Here is an 18008-nt window from a genome sequence, read left to right on the forward strand (position 1 = left end):
TGAAAGGTAGATGGCCTGACTAAATGAAATCCCTCCCCTCACTTCAACATAGTTCCTTGGCATCAACATGCCACAAATTGGCACCCAAGCTTAGCTTGCTTTTCTCTAACAAGGATCTGAACAGCAAATTAAGTTTTGGGTTTTATATTTCCAAGGACGTCCACATCTATGCCTTTCTGTGACTCTTCCAGTCTCTCTGAATTTCTTTTGCAACTCCATGACACACTAAACTCAGTGGCCACTTCCTGTTTGAAGCTTCACAATGGGGAGGTACTGTTGCTCAATGGTGAGGTGTCTCATGATGTCAAAATTTGAACAGCACTGTTTAAATACTAATACTAATTGAACCAGGAAATGTATAGGTCCATTCATGGATCAAACACTGTACATAGGTATGGGATTGTTTATACAGCTCTTGTGTTGGATCATTGGATTGTGCAGATGGACCAAAGAAAACTTCTAATAAGTTTAAGGTGGGTTGATACAGCAGCAGCAGCAGCAGACTTCTGTTATTTCAAGTCAAGGAGGATTTGATCTACCTTTGCCTGATGAATGGCCGACACCCAAGTGGAGCAGCTTTCAGAGGTGCTGGCTGTAAATATGTAGACATTGACAGGACACCAAAGCTCCCCCACCTCCACCAGAAGAAACGAACCTGTGAGAGAGGAAGGAGTGTCTCAGTATCTCACGAATCCATGTTCTGCGCAAGAATGATTCGACTCACAGCTATCCTTCAGCGCAATGCAGTACGTTCTGTCGAGGGCCAGAGGAGGCCGAACCACTTTCAGTCGCTCTACTTTCTTCTGCACTTTGGTCATGAGAAGCACATCGGAGAATAGAAGCGCCACCACCTCCAGCTGTGTCATGAAGAGACATGAAGACTTTGTTTATTAAAAAAACAGCGGTGGGAAGTAACCCAGTACAAATACTTTGTTACTGTACTTACTGTAAGTCGACTGTTTTGGGTATCTGTAGTTGATTATTTATTTATTTTTCGCAAGACTTTTTACTTGTATTCACTACATTCGAAAACAGACATCTGTACTTTCTGCTCCTTGTTTTGTCATGATAGGGTTGTTACTTTTTCAACCTCAGAGGATGACGCGACGTAAATGAGAGATGAGAGGTAAAGTCAACTGCGGTTGAGGTCTTCATTGATTTGAGATCTTGGGCTCTTATGTAGTGAAGCAATCAGGTTCTCGTCTCTTCTCGGGAAAACAGATGGATAATGAGAATGGTGACGGAAGACTCATGTACCAAAATCAAATGCTGCAGCAGTTGATGGAGACCCAGCCAATTTGGTCACTTCCCCATGGCACCACAAACCCAGTCTTATAAAGCTTAGCCGCTCAGCTCACTGTGACACTATGTAAGTTCATGTAGAGAAACTATTTATGTGTTGATAAGTTTTTTATGATCATCAAAACAGATATTGTATATAACCGACAGTAAAACTTTGTTTTTACTTTTGTAATTCAGTCCATTTTAAAGACAGTTCCTTTTTTTTTTTTTTACTTTGGAAACAGTACCTATACTTCTACTTAAGTACAGCCTGTGACTTTTACCTCCTCTTTTAAAAAGATACATTTTGAGCTGAAAACTCTATGTAAAGTGGGAGAGGGGCTCACTTTGCTGTCTTTTCTGCCGCGGATCTTTAGGTTCTCCTCCAAGAGCAGCTTACGTACGACCCCACGACCGACCCCTCTGATGGGGCACGTCAGGTCGAACTGGCAGATCTCTCGTACGTGCTGCACAGGAAGTGCTGGATGTGAGCATTATTAACATTCAACAGACTACAGCGCTGTGAAAAAGTATTGGCCTCCTTCTCTAATTCTTACTTTTTTTGCAAATTCCCCTTTTTAATGTTTAAGAACATCAAACAATTGTGAATATCGATCCGACCAAGATAACCCAAGTAAACATAAAATGCAGATTTTAAATGGTGAATTTATTTATTAAGGAAAACAATTATTCAAAGCCACCTGTCCCTGTGTGAAAAAGTAATTGCCCCGTAGACCTAATAAGTGGTTGGGCCACCCTCAACAGCGGCAACTGGAATCAAGCCTTTTTAATAACTGGCACATTTCCGTGAAGATATTTTGGCCTACTCCTCCTTGCAGAATTGTTCTAATTCAGCAAATATTGGAGAGTTTTTAAGCTCGAATGGCCTTTTTTAAGGTCATGGCACAGCATTTCAATCGGATTCAACTGACTAGGCCACTTCAAAACCTTCCTTTTTTTTCATGCCATTCAGAAGTTGGCTTGCCGTTGTGTTTTGGATAGTTTTCCTTGCAGAACCCAAGTGCACTTCAGCTTGAGGTCACAAAATGATGGCCAAACATTCTCCTTCTATGGTTCCATCAATCACAGCAAGTCATCCAGGTCCTGAAAGAGCTAAGTAAGCCCCAGACCACCATACTACCGCCACCATGTTTGACTGTTGGTATGGTGTTCTTTTTCTGAAATGCTGTGTTACATTTACACCACATCTAACAAGACACAGACCTTCCAAAAAATTCAAGTGTGTCTCGTCAGTCCATAGAATATTCTCCCAAAAGTCTTGGGAATCATTATTCTGAAGTTTTTTTTTGTTTTTTTTTTCCAAAAGTAAGACGAGCCTTTCTATTGTTTTTGGTCGGTAGTGTTTTTTTGCCTTGGAACTCTGCCATGGATGCAATTTTTGACCACTCTTCTTTATTGTTGAGTCATGAACATTGACCTTAACTGAGGAAAGGGAGGCCTGCAGTTCTTTAGATGTGTCCTGGGTTCCTTTGTGACCTCCTGGAAGAGCCATCGCTGTGCTTTCAGAGTAATTTTTGGAGGCCTGCCACTCCAAGGTTCACCACTGTTCCATGTTTTCTCCATTTGAGAATAATGGCTCTCACCGTGGTTTGCTGGAATCCTAAAGCTTGAGAAATATTTTGGCTGACTGCATTTTGTCAGATCCTATTTTAAGTGCTTTCTTTATTGAACAGGACTGGAGGTAATCAGGCTTGGGTGTGGTCGGTGAAAGGGAACCCAAAAATGTTATTTGCCGCAGTTAATTCACGATTTAACAAGGAGGCCCATTACTTTTTCACACAGGGCCAGGTAGCTTTGAATATTATTCTTTTACTTAAATAAAATCACCATTTAAGACCAGCCTTTTACGTGTAATTGGGTTATCTTTGTCCGATATTTGCATTTGTTTGATGATCTTAAACATTCAATTGGGGAAACTATGCTCCCCCCCCAAAAAAGAAGAAGAATTTGAGAAGAGGGCCAATACTTTTTCACGGCACAGTACCTTAAGTCAACAGTTTCCAACATATACTGTAGGTAAATCACTGCGTTTACAATGTATAAATGTTCAGCATGATAGTGTTAAGCTGCTGACATACAGTTTTTCCAGACTGAAATCTAAAACCCTCCAAAATAGCTAGGAGGAGTTCCGGTGCTACCTGCCACTTAATGTCAAGGCCTGCATCTTATTCATTTGATCCTTTTCTTTCACCTTGTCAATTTCCTCATTTATTCCCTCCAGCTCGTAGCCCTCCAGTCTCTGAGCAGAAATGGACAGCGCCACCTCCTCGTCCTTCAGCCTCAGATATTCATTGATGCTCTCCAGAAAATTGTTGATGCTGGATATCTGAAAAAGACAATCCCAGTGTAGAGAGAAATTTCTCGTGCTTCCACAAGTCTATATTGACATTTCTCACCATGTTTCTCAGGCTGCGCTGCACACGTGGGTCCTGGGTGGTCTTGAGCACTGCCTTGAGAAGGAGGGAGTACTTGGTGATCCTCTGGTGGGGTTTGGCCTGCATGTCCCCAATGCGCATCCGTGTGCACTGCGGGTGGGTCTCCACCCACTGCATACAAGCAAAACTAGCGATTGGTGGGTACTCTTGAATTTTAACTGAGCATGTTTGACAAAACAAGAAGAGCGTTGACAATTTTTGTGTGGCTGATGAGTGAGTCTGAATGCTTGCACAAAAACCACAAGACCAGTTTTTGACTTGAGTTTGTTGTCACATTTCTGTGGGGCACTCACTTGTGCACTCACTGTAGTAGTCTCGCCACACTGCACTATTTGCATATCTGTTGTTGACCAATATTGGCCACTCATGCCAGAGTAGCTTCTGCTCCATTTGCACACTGATTGAGGACTATCTGCAACATTTGCACAATCAACATTGTCCCAGATTATCGCGCTACTCGCTTGAAGTCTCGGCGCCCTTTGCACAATGGTCATTGCACCGGACTACTGCAATATTAGTCATTCGAACTGCTCTAAGTGCTAGAGGACCCTGCATCTTTTTGCACAATTGTCAAAATAAATAAATAAATAAATGTACCGGCATTACCAGATAACTAGCAACCCTTTATTGCTCAGTGACTGTTTTTTGTCAATGTCTTTATGTCTCAAAAGCGTTCTCTGTCAATTGACTGTCTGTTGCCGTACTAGAGCGGCTCCAACTACCGGAGGCAAATTCCTTGTGTGTTTTTTGGACATACTTGGCAAATAAAGATGATTCTGATTCAGATTCTGATGTCACATGAGAACCCACACAACGTTGGTACTACACAAACAAATCTTATTCTGCTTGCTAAGGGTGACATTTAAAAACTAGTTAAAGGAAAACATTGTTGTTTTTTACACCCTTCAAGTAAAAAAAAAACAACAGCTTTGAATTTAGTTTTTTGTTGTTGTTTTAAATAAAAAATATGAGCATATTAGCATATGTACAAATAAATTACTTGGTTTGACTGATTGTTTATGTTGTATTTTATTAATTTAATTGTGTGTTTATATTGTATTGTTATGAATGGTTTTAAAACAAAATATATTACAGGGGGTCAATGTATTGTTTTTTGCAAAAAATATGCAGGCCTATATTTATGGTATTTTGAGTTTTTCATTCATGTCTTTCAACGGTAATAGAGATCTTATTTCTTGTATGATTTCTTGCTAAATTCTCATGTTAAAAGCAAAATATTGGTTGCCATTATTATTAGGTAACAGTCAAATGTATGTATGGTAAATATAGTAAATGTGAGTTAATAATGATTTTTGTTGTTGTTGCAAAATAGAAAGTTTTGAGTACATTTTGGTGTGCCTCACTACTTCTTCCTTCAATTCCAAATAATATAGCCTCATTCAAATGTATTAAACTTGTTTACATTTTGTATGCTTTCCTACTAAATTCTTGTGTTAAATGTTATGCAGACTGCCAGGAATATTAAAATCAAGTAATATTTCAAAATGCAAATTTTTGGCCAGCTGTGGTTGAAATCTATCGTGTTTCTTTGTGCAATACTTCCAACTGTAACTGCCTTTTACCATATGTTCTTTAAAACCATGGCACTAGAATTCTTGCACAGTATTGTATGGTGCATGTTCGGTTCACTGATAGGTGTGAATGCAAGTATATGGTCGTTTGTCTATAATGGCGGGCGACCAGTTCAGGGTGTACACCGTCCTCTTGGCCAAAGTCAGCTGCGATAGGCTCCAGCTCACGTGTGACCCTAATGAGGACCAGCGCTATAGAAAACGAATGGATGACTCAGCAAAATGTAGTTTACAGGAATCTGACCTGCACATATGTGAAGAAATGTGGGTTGCTCTCCATTTGTTGGCGTGCAAACTCAAAGCTGTTTTCCTCTTCTGCACAGTAATGGCAGTACGGTGAGAAGCGTTCACGGAACTGCAGACAGACAACATTGACCACGCGCCATGTTTTCCATTCATAATACACGTGCACCTCAATAAATAAGAACATCGGAAACAAACAAGTTCATTTCTTTCAGTCGTTTAATTCAAAAAGTGACAGTCATGTACAGATTGATTAAACCGATAGGAAAAATAATTTTCAGAAGGTCAATTTATACCTCATTTCTACATGGAAGATCATTTAGATGTAATATTTTAATTTCTTGAAAAGGCAAATTTTGGGTTGTCATTATCTCTAAGCTATAATCATTAAAATGATGAATGAATAAAAAGTAAATATTTCACTCTGTTTACATTGAAGCTATATAACTTAAATGTACGAGTGCCCCAACTTATGAGTTTTTGGAGTCGCTTTGTTGATTTTTTTTTTCCCCTCTCTGTGCAACAATCCAAAATTTGAGGTACCAGCGTGCTTCAGATATGCTGCCAAGTGAGCGAAGTGGAAAATTCCATAGGTAAGGTCCTGTAATGCCCTCGCATGTGGGCAAGGAGAAGCACAGTCGCTGATGCACTTTCAGCAGTTGATTGAATGGAAAAAAAACTGTCAAATGCACAAAATACAAAATGGGAACACTCCGAAGGAGCTGCTGCAGGCCACAGCTCATCCCCAGACGCTCACACGCAGACTAACTGCCCAACCTGACTCCAGCTCATGACATTGCTAACTAGGCCACGTCCCTTAAAGGCACACATCCAACACATGGATGCTACAGTACATACAGTAATTACACATAATAAAACTTCATCTATTCTTAATTTATTTATCTTTTATTATCATTTTATTATTATTTATGCAATACAGTTCTTGCTTTCTTTTTAAAAAACATGCAACACACGAAAATTGTGTATTTGGGGGACTGGAACGGATGAACAGTATTTCACTTATTTCATTGGGGAAAATTGATTCGATACACGAATAAATTGCGTTACTCACTTAAACACACATCATATTCAAGTTGTAAGTGAAGTGGCCACTGTATATGAGTTTTACATTTTGAATTCAACTACTGAAAGAAGTAACTTTTTTCCACGACATTATCAGTATGTATCTGTGTGTCAGATTAGTGAACGCTCACCTGGAGGCAGCCCGTCTCCAACCATATTGGGTTAAAGGGCTTGCCTGTCGAGCGCACTTCCTGTAACATGGGGTAAATCACTTCCTGCCAGAACAGCTGGTGTGCGCTGAGGATGGTAGAAAGGTTGGAGAAAAGCAGCTCGGGGGTCACCTGACAGCACACCGAGTCAACACAACAGCAGAAAATGATCATTTAGTACATTTCAGAGCCTATACAGTTTTTCCTTTTACTTAAGTGAAGGAGTTGAATCAGTGGGTCTACTTCTACCCCTCTTTTTTAACACAAGTATCTTTATTTCTATTTAAGTACAGAGTGTGAGTTATTTTGCCACGTCTGGCTGTGTGACTAATATTCTCCACTTTTTCAAGTGGAAACTTTTTTTTTTTTTTTTTTTTTTTTACATTTTCCACATGTAGATCAGAATGTTTTCTACGAGCTTCAGCACACATTCTGACGTCATCCATTAAAGTGGGGCAATGAAGCAGAAAAAAAAAAAAAAGTGGGCTGGACTGACCTCCTGGAGGAAGCCACGAAGGTGCAGGTTCACCAGAGCTGCAATAACCAACTGCAAGAAGCAGCGAGTGTCACAGCAGAGACATTGTATGCATTTCGACACAAAACCGTGGGCGGCGTCTTACGTCTTTGATGATAATAAGTCTGTTGATGTAGTTGAGTTCGGTGTGCACAAACTCCCACATGGCTTCCTGCTGGTGCCTCTGCACCCGAGACATGAGCTGACAAGAGATGGAAATGAAGTGAGTGAAATTCGAACAAACTTGATCTCCACTTTGTTTGCATTTTGAAACAGATGTTCCCACTGGAATGAATGGAAACTGAATAAACTTTTTTGTTTGCGTTAAAACCGTCTTAAAAACTTTAATTATCTGTGGAGGCCATGTTTTAAACGAAAATGTGCTTTATAGTCATACACACATAAAATCATCACTGTCACTATTAAAACACAAAAACCCTTCACCCTAAAGAAGAATATCAGTGTATCTTGTAATTAAAGAGAATGTAAGGACATACATTAATTTGATATATTTATCGATAGATAGATAGATAGATAGATAGATAGATAGATACATAGATAGATAGATAGATAGATAGATAGATAGATAGATAGATAGATAGATAGATAGATAGATAGATAGATAGGTTAGCTATCATGGCAGCACTTCAAAATTCGAGCATTTGAGGCAAACGTCTCCCAGAATTTTTTGTCTTGGACTAAGAGAACAACTTTTGTGCGCTGGCCAGGTGGTCTTACAGAGTGAGATTTCACAATGTCAGTCCAGTTCCTCTCCAGCGTGCTTCCACAGCGCTCCTCTCTCCATCGCCACTTGAGGCTGACGGGCACCGCGAAGGCCTCCAGCTCCTGCTTCAGCACGTCCAGCTGAAAGGAATTGTAAAGGATAGAAAAGAGAAAGAAACAGCGAAGCCATAACTGGTTAATTGCAGCACCAGAGTGTCACTGTTTAATTGTTTTGTGTCAGAAGTACAGTGCATGAGGGTGAACGTGACTGGTTAATTCTGAAGACAACCACATCGCCAGTTTGTAACTAACTGTAACTAAGTGTAAATGTAGCTAAACAACTGTAACTGTAACTAAAGCAAAGTTTGCAAAGGGAAAAGCCTTTGAAGCACTTTCAATGGTGGCTCCCATTGAACTCAACACAGCCACATCCCCAGTTATAAGTGGATGTGTACCCTTGTGCAAGCACATTATCTCAGTCGTTTGTTTGTACTTTCCCTCTCGAAAAGATTTCATTTTTTGACCCAATTGCGTTGTACAGGTTATAGTTCACAATGGTAGAAAAAGTTGTCAAATGGCCTCATTTTTTTATATTACAAAAATCAGGCTGTTAAACAGAGGTGTGTAGACTTTTTATATCTGCTGTTTTTTTTTTTTCCTTCTTCCCACAAGGCAAGATGGTACCTCTGCTGTTAGGTTCCTGTCAGACACTCCCTGGTTGAGAAAAACTTGTTTGAGCGCAGCTCTGGGTTTGGCTGCTGTTGATGATCCCTTAGTCACTGTTGAATAGTTGCTCACAACTTTCTGTCTTGTCTGCATCTGCGATAAAGATGAAAAGCAACAAGAATTACTATTGATATTATTGATAATATTAGACTTGGATTATTAAGTAGGAAAAGTGGCTTTTTGAAGTAAACAACAACAAAAAAAGTCCAATCTGATTCTTAATGCAATATAAGTAAAGTTATGCATTTAGTATAAAACAGAACAAAAAGTACTTTATTTTTGGTTGCACATGATTAAAATGTGATAAACTGATGTAATTTGACCCTCTTTTCCTTGAAAATAATCAAATCATATACGTTAAACACATTTTAATCATGCACCCGATGTATATGTTTGAGCTAAACAAATTCAAAGGACTTTTTTCAGTGAACAGTGTTATTTTTATTCGTATTTATTTTAACTGTTATTGTTATTGTTTTGCCTCAAAAAGGGTTTGTTCCACCCAATCCCTGGGCAAGTATCTACACTGTATTTAATCAATGTGTTAATGAATCTTAAATGTGTAAAGTGAAAAGTGTTAATGTGAACATTTAAAAAAAAAATAATAATCATGCAAATGTTTTTGAAAAAGCTGATTTAAACAGCTGTATGGTTAAAAATGTGTGTGTCCTTATGGATGGTTTTGCTATTTTGCACTCATCCAGCCATCATTCTGTCACACACACCATTCCTGGCTCATTAACTGACAGTCTGCTTTGTTTCTGATGATAAATGTTTATCCTCGCGTGTGGGGAATGCTGTTGTAACACAAGCATTTCCCTTAAGGTACCAACATCTCTCCTCCTGTGTGTGTGTGTGTGTGTGTGTGTGTTTTAAGTCCCACATTTCAAACCATTCATAAAGCAAACATTCATATGGATAAGCCATCCTTAGTGTTAAGGTTAGAAGATTGCTCTGTACTTGCCTTATGGCCATATGTGTAGAACTTGACATTGTGCGGTGAAACCTTGTGGTAAAAACTGACGTCTGCTGGGTTCTCAACGTGGACATCAGGCTCCATAACGCTCACATCCCCAGCATCACGAGACTGCACCGAGCCTGCCTTCATTGCTGATGAGAGTGTCTCCGTAGGGGTGCACGTTATGTTTGGGGAGGCGGTCGGCAATAGGGTGGGTCTTTGCCGAGTCATCTGAAGGAAGGGAAAGAGAAACAATTATCATTAAAAACTACGGCAGGCTGCGCATTTGGTACGTGGGCCTCCAATGGGACTTCATTCACCTGTTAATACCACCATTATCACATCGCAATTATAGAACCATCCATACTATAGACACAGAGACCGAGACATATGCCTAGGGCCCCGGGCTGACATTGGCCCAAATCACTGACAAAACAATGGAACTGCTGTGACGACGCTGCAATGTGTCGGAAATCCCCCGGAGAGGGCCCCTTACAAGCAGTTGCTGGCAGGTGGCTAGTAGGAGCCCCCCAAGAGATGGCTGATGTTGGTCCATATCAACGACACAACTGGAAAACCACGGACGCTGCAATGACACGTCAAAATTCAGGAATCTCCTTTGTGGGGCCCCCTACTAGTAGGCTTGCTAGTAGTTATGTTATCTAATAACATGACCAAAAAATATAACATTTAAAAAATGAATCACACTCACCAAAGATTCTGATTGTTAAACATATGTGTGCAGATCGCTACAGACCTGTTTTGCTAGTCGAGCTCGGCCGTAACAAGTTTTGCTCGGACTGACCAATCAGAGGATGATGCAAATGCTGATGTCATTGAGGGCCGGTACGCTGGCCCTGTGAGAACGAATTTAAAATCCGACTGGTTCAAGAAAAAGTCCCACTGCTAACATAGTTTAAGTTACGTCAGCCAGCACTTCTGATTCTGAAGGCTCTGGACAGATTAGGTTGACATGGCAACACATACTGTAGCTCAGCAGTGTCAAACAAATGTTTGTCAAGGGCCACATTGTAGTTATGGTTTTCCTCAGAGGGCTGTTACGGCTGGGAACCCATATAAATATATGATGGCCTATTACACATACACTACAAATTGATGGATAACTTGTTTTGAAATCAGACGCCAGTAAAACATTACTTGTTCTACTATTAATCAATTTATTTTAAAAGGGGGATTGGTAAAAAAAAAAAAAATGCTTCCAATATCGTAATGTTATTAAAAGTGAAGACAATTTGCATTTTTGGTATTTTAGCAAGATACATAAAGTCCACACACATGATTTGCTCTTGTGGGCCACGTTAAATGATCCGGCGGGCCTGATCTGGCCCCCGGGCCTTGAGTTTGACATCCGTGCTGTAGATGTTAAAATATGATTGGACCCAAAAAAAACAAAAAAAACTAAAATCCACATATGCGTAATAGAAACAGTGCAGCTGAGAAAGATACTATGAAATTAAAAGAAACGACTGGTGGCAATAAATTTCATGGAACAAATATTAGAAATGAGGGTGTAAATGTAGGTTAGTGCTTCCGATAGGCCAGCAGAGAAGACCTTGCACTGTTAAACGCTGATTAAATCCAAATTATATCTGACATTTCTGACAGCCACAAAGACTAAAATGAAATGGCTTACCCCAATTGCTATTGTTTTCTAAGTTAATTCATTCATTCATTCATTTTCGTGCTGGAGCCTATCCCAGCTATCTTCGGGCGAGAGGCGGGGTACACCCTGAACTGATCGCCAGCCAATCGTAGGGCAGTTTTCTAAGTTTCTATAGACTGTATTACGGGTTGATATTGCAAAACCAAAACCAGTATTGCAACCTTTGTTCATTTCCAGAAACCTTTATTGACGTCAGTGATTGTTTGTTTTGCAGCTACTATTAATAGTGTTGTTCGTTAGTGAGCAGGAATACAAAAAACAAAACAAAACAAAACAAAAAACATAACGCTTTCCATGAAACTCCGTAGAGGGGTTTATGAAAAACTGGATGAAATAATGCAGATAAAGGAATGTATTTCTGCAGTTTGAATTACAATGAAAGTGTCCCCACTGCCAAGGAATGCAAATGGTAAAGTCGGGTCCGTCCATTCCAAACATCCCACGCCATTCGTCTTGACGTAGAAATGACAACGAACATAAATCTGGTATGCTATCTGAAAGGAATTTATTTTCTATTTTCCTTTTCGTTCGTCTGACCCAAGTTTAAAATAATAATAATGGTGAAGCGCCGTCTTCTTACAGATATCAATTTGTTTTATTGAGTTAGGCTTGTTAGAGCGTCTGCCTCACAGTTGTGAGGACCGGGGTTCAAATCCCGGCCTCACCTGTGTGGAGTTTGCATGTTCTCCCCGTGCCTGCATGGGTTTTCTCCGGGCACTCGGGTTTCCTCCCACATCCCAAAAACATGCATTAATTGGAGACTCTAAATTGCCCGTAGGCATGACTGTGAGTGCGTGGTAGGTTCATTGAAGACTCTAAATTGCCCAATTGTGAATGTGAGTGCGAATGGTTGTTTGTTTCTATGTGCCCTGCGATTGGTTGGCAACCAGTTCAGGGTGTACCCCGCCTCCTGCCCGATGATAGAAGGGATAGCTTCCAGCACTCCCGCGACCCTTGTGAGGATAAGCGGCTCAGAAAATGGACGGATGGATGGAGTTAAGCTTGTTGTTTCTGAAAATTAAAATATTTTACGTTTATTCAACCTTTATTGCCGTTTGCAGGACTTCGTTGTTCTTGTCAGAGTGCATGCTGCTGATTGCAGAAAGTACCACATAGTCCATCTATCCAGTTTCTAAAGCCCTTGCCCTAATGAGGGTTGCTGTCGATCAGCTGGAGCCTACCCCAGATGACATTGGGGTACGTCCTGAATTGCTCGCCAGCTGTTCGCAGTGCACATATAAGACAAATAAGCATTCACGCTCACATTCGCACCTACGGACAATTACAATACTTTAATAACACTAACGTGGATGTTTTTGGAATGTGGGAGTAGGGTGGTGTACCTGTAGAAACCCCCTCCAAGCACGGGGGAAACGTAACCACCACACAGTAGGGCCTGAGACGAGATCCAAACCTGGTACCTCGCCACTTTGAGACAGATGTGCTATTTGCCATCATGATACCGCAATCGATAACTGTTATAATGAATATACAGTGCGATAGGGAACGAGGCTTGCCACAAATAGCACAAATAGACTAATTGGTCCCCTCATAAAAGCTTTAGATTTGCCTATAGATGTCACAAGACAGTGGCAAAGCATTACTTTTGTCTAAATGAAGCTCCTCAACGCACTTCAACATAGTTCCATGGCACCAAAATGTCATTGTGAGGACAGAGCACTATTTTTCTGTATTTGAAGCGCTTCAACTCATTCCAACATAGTCGCTTAGCACCAATATGCTACAATATGGCAGCAAAGCACTATTTTTTATCTTAAAGAAGCTTCTCAACTCACCTCAACGTAGTTACTTGGCACTATAATGCCACAATACGGTGGCAAAACACTCCTTTTGTCTATATGAAGCTCCTCAACTCACCGATCCAGGGTGTACCTGCATCACTTCTGCTTCACGGTCAAGAGGTTCCTGGTTCCGATCTCACCTGAGCTCTTCTCGTGTGGAGTTTTGTCAGCTTTCTCCCACATTCCAAAAACATGTACAGAAGATTAGTTTTGGAGTCTGAATTGTCCATAGGTGGGAATTTGAGTGTGAACGGTTGGTTGTCAACCCCGCCTATCGCCCAAAGTCAACTGGGATAGACTCCAGCTCACCCCTAACCCCAATGAGGACAATTCATCTGTGATTCCCACTCTTATTGCTCTTCTTCTGTGCTGTCATGATGTCACTGCATCCCAGTGAGCAACACATGAGTTTCACAGGGCTCGAGTTCCTGTCAGTCTGACACGCGGGGTCGACAAATGTCACTTTTTCACTCTCTTCTTGACTTTCACACCACTATCAATACCTGTTCTGCAATCTCAGGAAGATGTGAGGGCTATACTCACCGGACATAATATTAGGTACACATGCACAAGCTAAATAAATCCAATACAAAAGCTGGATTCATCTTTTTTTTTGCCTTGACAGGGATAAAAAAGTTCACTTCATTCAACAGTTTTTTTTCAGTGGTTGTTATTTGACATATTCTTATTTCTCTTGTTCTTCGCTAAAGAAGTAAAATATATTTATTTAAAAAATATTTGGCATATTACTTTAGATATACTTTGCAGTGGTGTTGAAGGGGGTTTCTAATATGAGAGGGTCATTATATGAGAAACACCTCTCAATATGATCCACTAGAGTGCTACAAGTGTACCTAATTTTGTGGTCAGAAACAAAACAAAGAAATACTGTATATTCATTCAGCAAATGATCATAAAATTACTTTAATTGTAGTTTGCAGTGGTGTAAGATTGCACTGCGTCCAAACTGAGAGAACTCTTGTGGAAAAAGAAGCCAATATTCAAGTATTACATGAGACTCCATTTGATGCAGTACTTCAAGTGTACCTAATATTGCGTCCGATCTCTTTTTTTTTTTATTTTTTTTTTTTAATTGTACTTTGGCTCAGATCTGCTTTAAAAACACAAATATACAAAATACCGTGTATTACTTGAGATCAGTGATTCCCAGTGTGTCAAAGAATCACTGGCTAAGTGCAGTACCTTTGAGTACAATGACATTTGTAATTCATCTTTAAGAACGTTTGTTTTTAAACTTCAATTTGGGTATAATTTTTTCCAAATTTTATGTGTGATGCATTTAAATTGAATCATTATTTACGGTAAGTACCGTTTTTTTCTTATGTTTACGTGCAGTGTTAATGTTCAAACTATTGTGCATAATGTTAATGTCTTACAATAATATCAAATACACCTTTTACGAATAAAATCGCTCTTCATTTTTTGGTAATAATGTTTTGTCATGATGGATTTACTTGTAGAATTAAGCTTTACTTTTAGGTGCTACTTAGTGAAACAGTTTAAGAACCACTGCTTCAGATGTAGTTTGATGCGGTGTAAGACTGTTTGGCATCACATTGACAGAGTTGTAATGTGCCAAAAGAATCCAACCAAAATATTTGACACACCTTTCAATATAATGCAGGGCAGTCGTACAAGTATAGCTAATGCTGCGACCGGCGAGTTTATTCATTGAAGAAGTGATGCGGGCATGATGTGTTACTCGGAGACGACAAACTGAAACGCCAGGCCTGAAACCGGCGTGTATATATATATATTTCCACGAATGTGAACTTTGACCCTCAGTATCCTGGAATATAAAATCAATCCAGCAATGTCCACTAATGAGCCTTGTTTCCCTTCATCATTCAGTTATGCAAGTGTCTATATTCTTGAGTGAAGGCAGGCTCATCCATTGAAATCCCTCCTTGCTGCATTGTCGAACAAGAGCTTCATCACACTCTCATAGACTTTTTTTTTTTCAAATCACCTTTTTCAAGTGGAAAACCTACGAAACAAGCTTCCTGGTATAGTTGCAATCTCAGTGAGCCAGCAACCCAGTAACATGAATCCAACACAGTGATGCGATGAAGTAAACCGCGTTCTTATGTGACAACAACGGGCAACACCTCAAAGAAAGGAAGACAAACAAACGTTACCTCAGTGCGATTGCATCCATTTAGCGTCAGACGGTCATCTTGGCTTTGTGTTCGCTTTCTCGCCGGCCGGCTGTGTCCCTTCCTCCCTCCCTTCTGTGGCTTTCACCTGCTCCTACCTCTGCCCTCTCACAACTGGCCCGACGGGAACGACTGGATTGTGGCCGCCTACGAATCAGTTCTCAGCTTCGATGTCTTGCACATGGAAAGCGTTGACGCATTGTTGGACAAAAGTCAACGCCGTCTGGTCGACGAACGAGAGAAAATTGTTTTGCGCCTGTAAGTGTTGTCCATTCCATAACAGTCGTGGTGGAAAGCAACAAAGAACCGATGAGTGAAGCACTCATGGTTTTTCAAGTATGTTCTGAAGCATCTCTTTTTCTTTTTTCAAATCTGTCCTGTGGAGGATCTTTGGGTATACACACCATAGCAAAGCTAAAACAGCACAGCTAATGTACAAAGTGCACGATCATTACCTTATTTTTAAAGAACTGTACCGAAATCATGATTTATGTATGTACAGTATGTATGTATGCATGTATGAAATTATTTATTTATTTATTTATTTATTTGGGGGGGGGGGACAAGACAAGAATAACATAAAGCAGTGATAGGTGTCTGTTAATTTATGGAATAATTATGAAACTGAGCTGAAAACGTGTGATTTGCTTTTGTTTAAAAAGATGTTTAAAAATAAAGTATTTTAAAAATGTAAATCTTGTATAAACAGGATATATAGTGAAAATGTTGGAACATTTGGTTGTGTTAGCTTTTATATTGTGTCTCGATTTTGTGAAAATGTATTTATTTGTTTGTTTGTTTTGTTTATTTGTTTTCCTTAGGCTGTTTGAAATTTGGGGCCTTGAAGGTTGTCTTGCTGAATTTCAGTTTTTTCTTGTTTCTTTCTTTCCTTATAAATATGTATACAAGGGGATTAAATGTTGAGCTTTATATCAAGATTATTATATACATACATACATACAGTACAGTATATTAGGGCCTGTTATTTGGATACATTTATACAAGAGTATGAATAACCCATTATTGTATTAATATGATATTGAACGCCTGTAGATGGCAGTATTGCTCTGGAAACACCACCTCTTTCCCTCTTCATTACAGGTAAAAAAAAATGTTTTACTTTATTTTAGTTCTAAGAAAAGTATGTCTGCAGTGTCGCCACACACACTCGCTGCAACCCCAATCACCTTCACATAATGCCTTTAAAGTATATGTATATATATTTTTAACGTTAACATCTAGGTATTTACACTGATACCATTAAAACTACAGTTTTTCCAACAGCCTGGAATGAATTAAATTAGTATGGTATCCTCTGGGGAAATTTGTTTGGAATTTTCATCTCAACCAGTGTGACGGCCTCAGTGAGCGGCACACACCCACAGATGAACATTTACGGCTACACGCGGGTATGTTGATAGGCCACGTGCCAGCAACATATAAGTGTATCTCACTTTTATGAAGCCCTCAATTGTCACTTTTAACACCTCCCAAAATGTTAATGACACAGAGCAGCATTCAATTGACCTTTTATTCAAACAACCAAACAGAGCAGCTGTTGCTCACCGCTCTTCACACACCGGCGCCGTTTCGTAACGTCCATAAATATAATGCACAAAGTGTATGAGTAATGAACTTGGCACAGCTTACCAAGCGCAAAGCGGAGGCTGAACTGACTGGTGAGATGAGTTGAAACAAGGCGTGGCCCTTCCCTAATGTTGATGAATAATGCTTGCTGTTTTGGAGAACTGAGTGGCCTGAAGGAATGCTGGAGGAGAGCTGTGAAGTAGTTCAGGGGTCATGAGGGGAAGTGGGAAGTGGGTGAGTTTTAAGCGCCACGGTTACACTACTCACAAAAAAAAAAAAGAAAAGAAATTGGGATATTCGTCTTTTGGATGAAATTTCAGGATGGACCAAATATTCAATGCAACCTCTACAGGTGAACTTCATTTGACCATCACTAAACTTTTGAATGTACAGATCAAACTGTTCAATTTTCAAGACTGGAAGAGTCACCGAAAGGCATAGAAAAGGATATAACTGGAAATAAAAACAACTGAATGGTGACTTTTGCCATTCAGCTCCTGGTTAGAGGATAGCAAATTGAGCAAACAGTACTGAAACATTGAACATGTGTATTCAAAGGTTTAGAGAAGGTCAAATTAAGCTCAGTTTATCCCAAAATTGCACCTAAAAGCCAAATATCTCTAGCGTTTTGTGAGCAGTGCATCATTCCCCTCTGCTAAAATAGAAAAAATGATGGCAGTATCTACAGTAGGGAGGTAGTTTAAAAATACCCACCCTGAAGAACACTAGTAGGGTACGTGCATGCTGTACAATGGAATCAGTCCCACATGGAATGATATGAAATTAACCTACCCGCAGCTTTCCCAAAAACCATCCAAGTAATGCAACATACTGAAGAATCCACTGTAATTCAATACAAACAATAAATAGAAGCGGCTTCCCGTTCAAAACAAGAAACAGCTAGCTTAGCAATGCAAGACGACTGGAACAAATAGTAGTTCTGGAATAGCACCGACGCTACTTTTGACTCCAGCGCGCCCTTATGGGATTTGGGGGCCCTCTCCCACCATGTTCATCTGTTTAATGCGCATTT

General features: G+C 39.9%; 1 protein-coding gene across 3 annotated transcripts in view; it reads right to left on the reverse strand.

Annotated features, from left to right (window-relative positions):
- Positions 1–15540, reverse strand: part of plekhg6 (pleckstrin homology domain containing, family G (with RhoGef domain) member 6) — a 23256-nt gene extending 7716 nt beyond the window's left edge. For 2 of the 3 annotated variants that reach the window (XR_009788979.1, XM_061776628.1), the window contains exons 1-13: positions 15371–15538; positions 9732–9956; positions 8726–8860; positions 8057–8182; positions 7425–7520; positions 7301–7351; positions 6787–6936; positions 5574–5684; positions 3699–3848; positions 3494–3628; positions 1629–1748; positions 725–857; positions 540–655 (exon numbers count right to left, since the gene is read on the reverse strand). Coding sequence is in view for 1 of the 3 variants with exons in the window: in XM_061776628.1 (XP_061632612.1) it covers positions 540–655; positions 725–857; positions 1629–1748; positions 3494–3628; positions 3699–3848; positions 5574–5684; positions 6787–6936; positions 7301–7351; positions 7425–7520; positions 8057–8182; positions 8726–8860; positions 9732–9956 (1548 nt within the window). In the remaining 2 variants the exon portion in view is untranslated. Of the gene's footprint in view, positions 1–539; positions 656–724; positions 858–1628; positions 1749–3493; positions 3629–3698; positions 3849–5573; positions 5685–6786; positions 6937–7300; positions 7352–7424; positions 7521–8056; positions 8183–8725; positions 8861–9731; positions 9957–15370 lie in introns of all 3 variants that reach the window. The other variant, XR_009788980.1, reaches the window with a different exon arrangement.
- Between the last annotated feature and the right edge of the window lie 2468 nt (positions 15541–18008).

This window comes from Phyllopteryx taeniolatus, chromosome 6 (genome assembly GCF_024500385.1).
Source record: "Phyllopteryx taeniolatus isolate TA_2022b chromosome 6, UOR_Ptae_1.2, whole genome shotgun sequence".
In the NCBI taxonomy this organism is placed as follows: domain Eukaryota; kingdom Metazoa; phylum Chordata; class Actinopteri; order Syngnathiformes; family Syngnathidae; genus Phyllopteryx; species Phyllopteryx taeniolatus.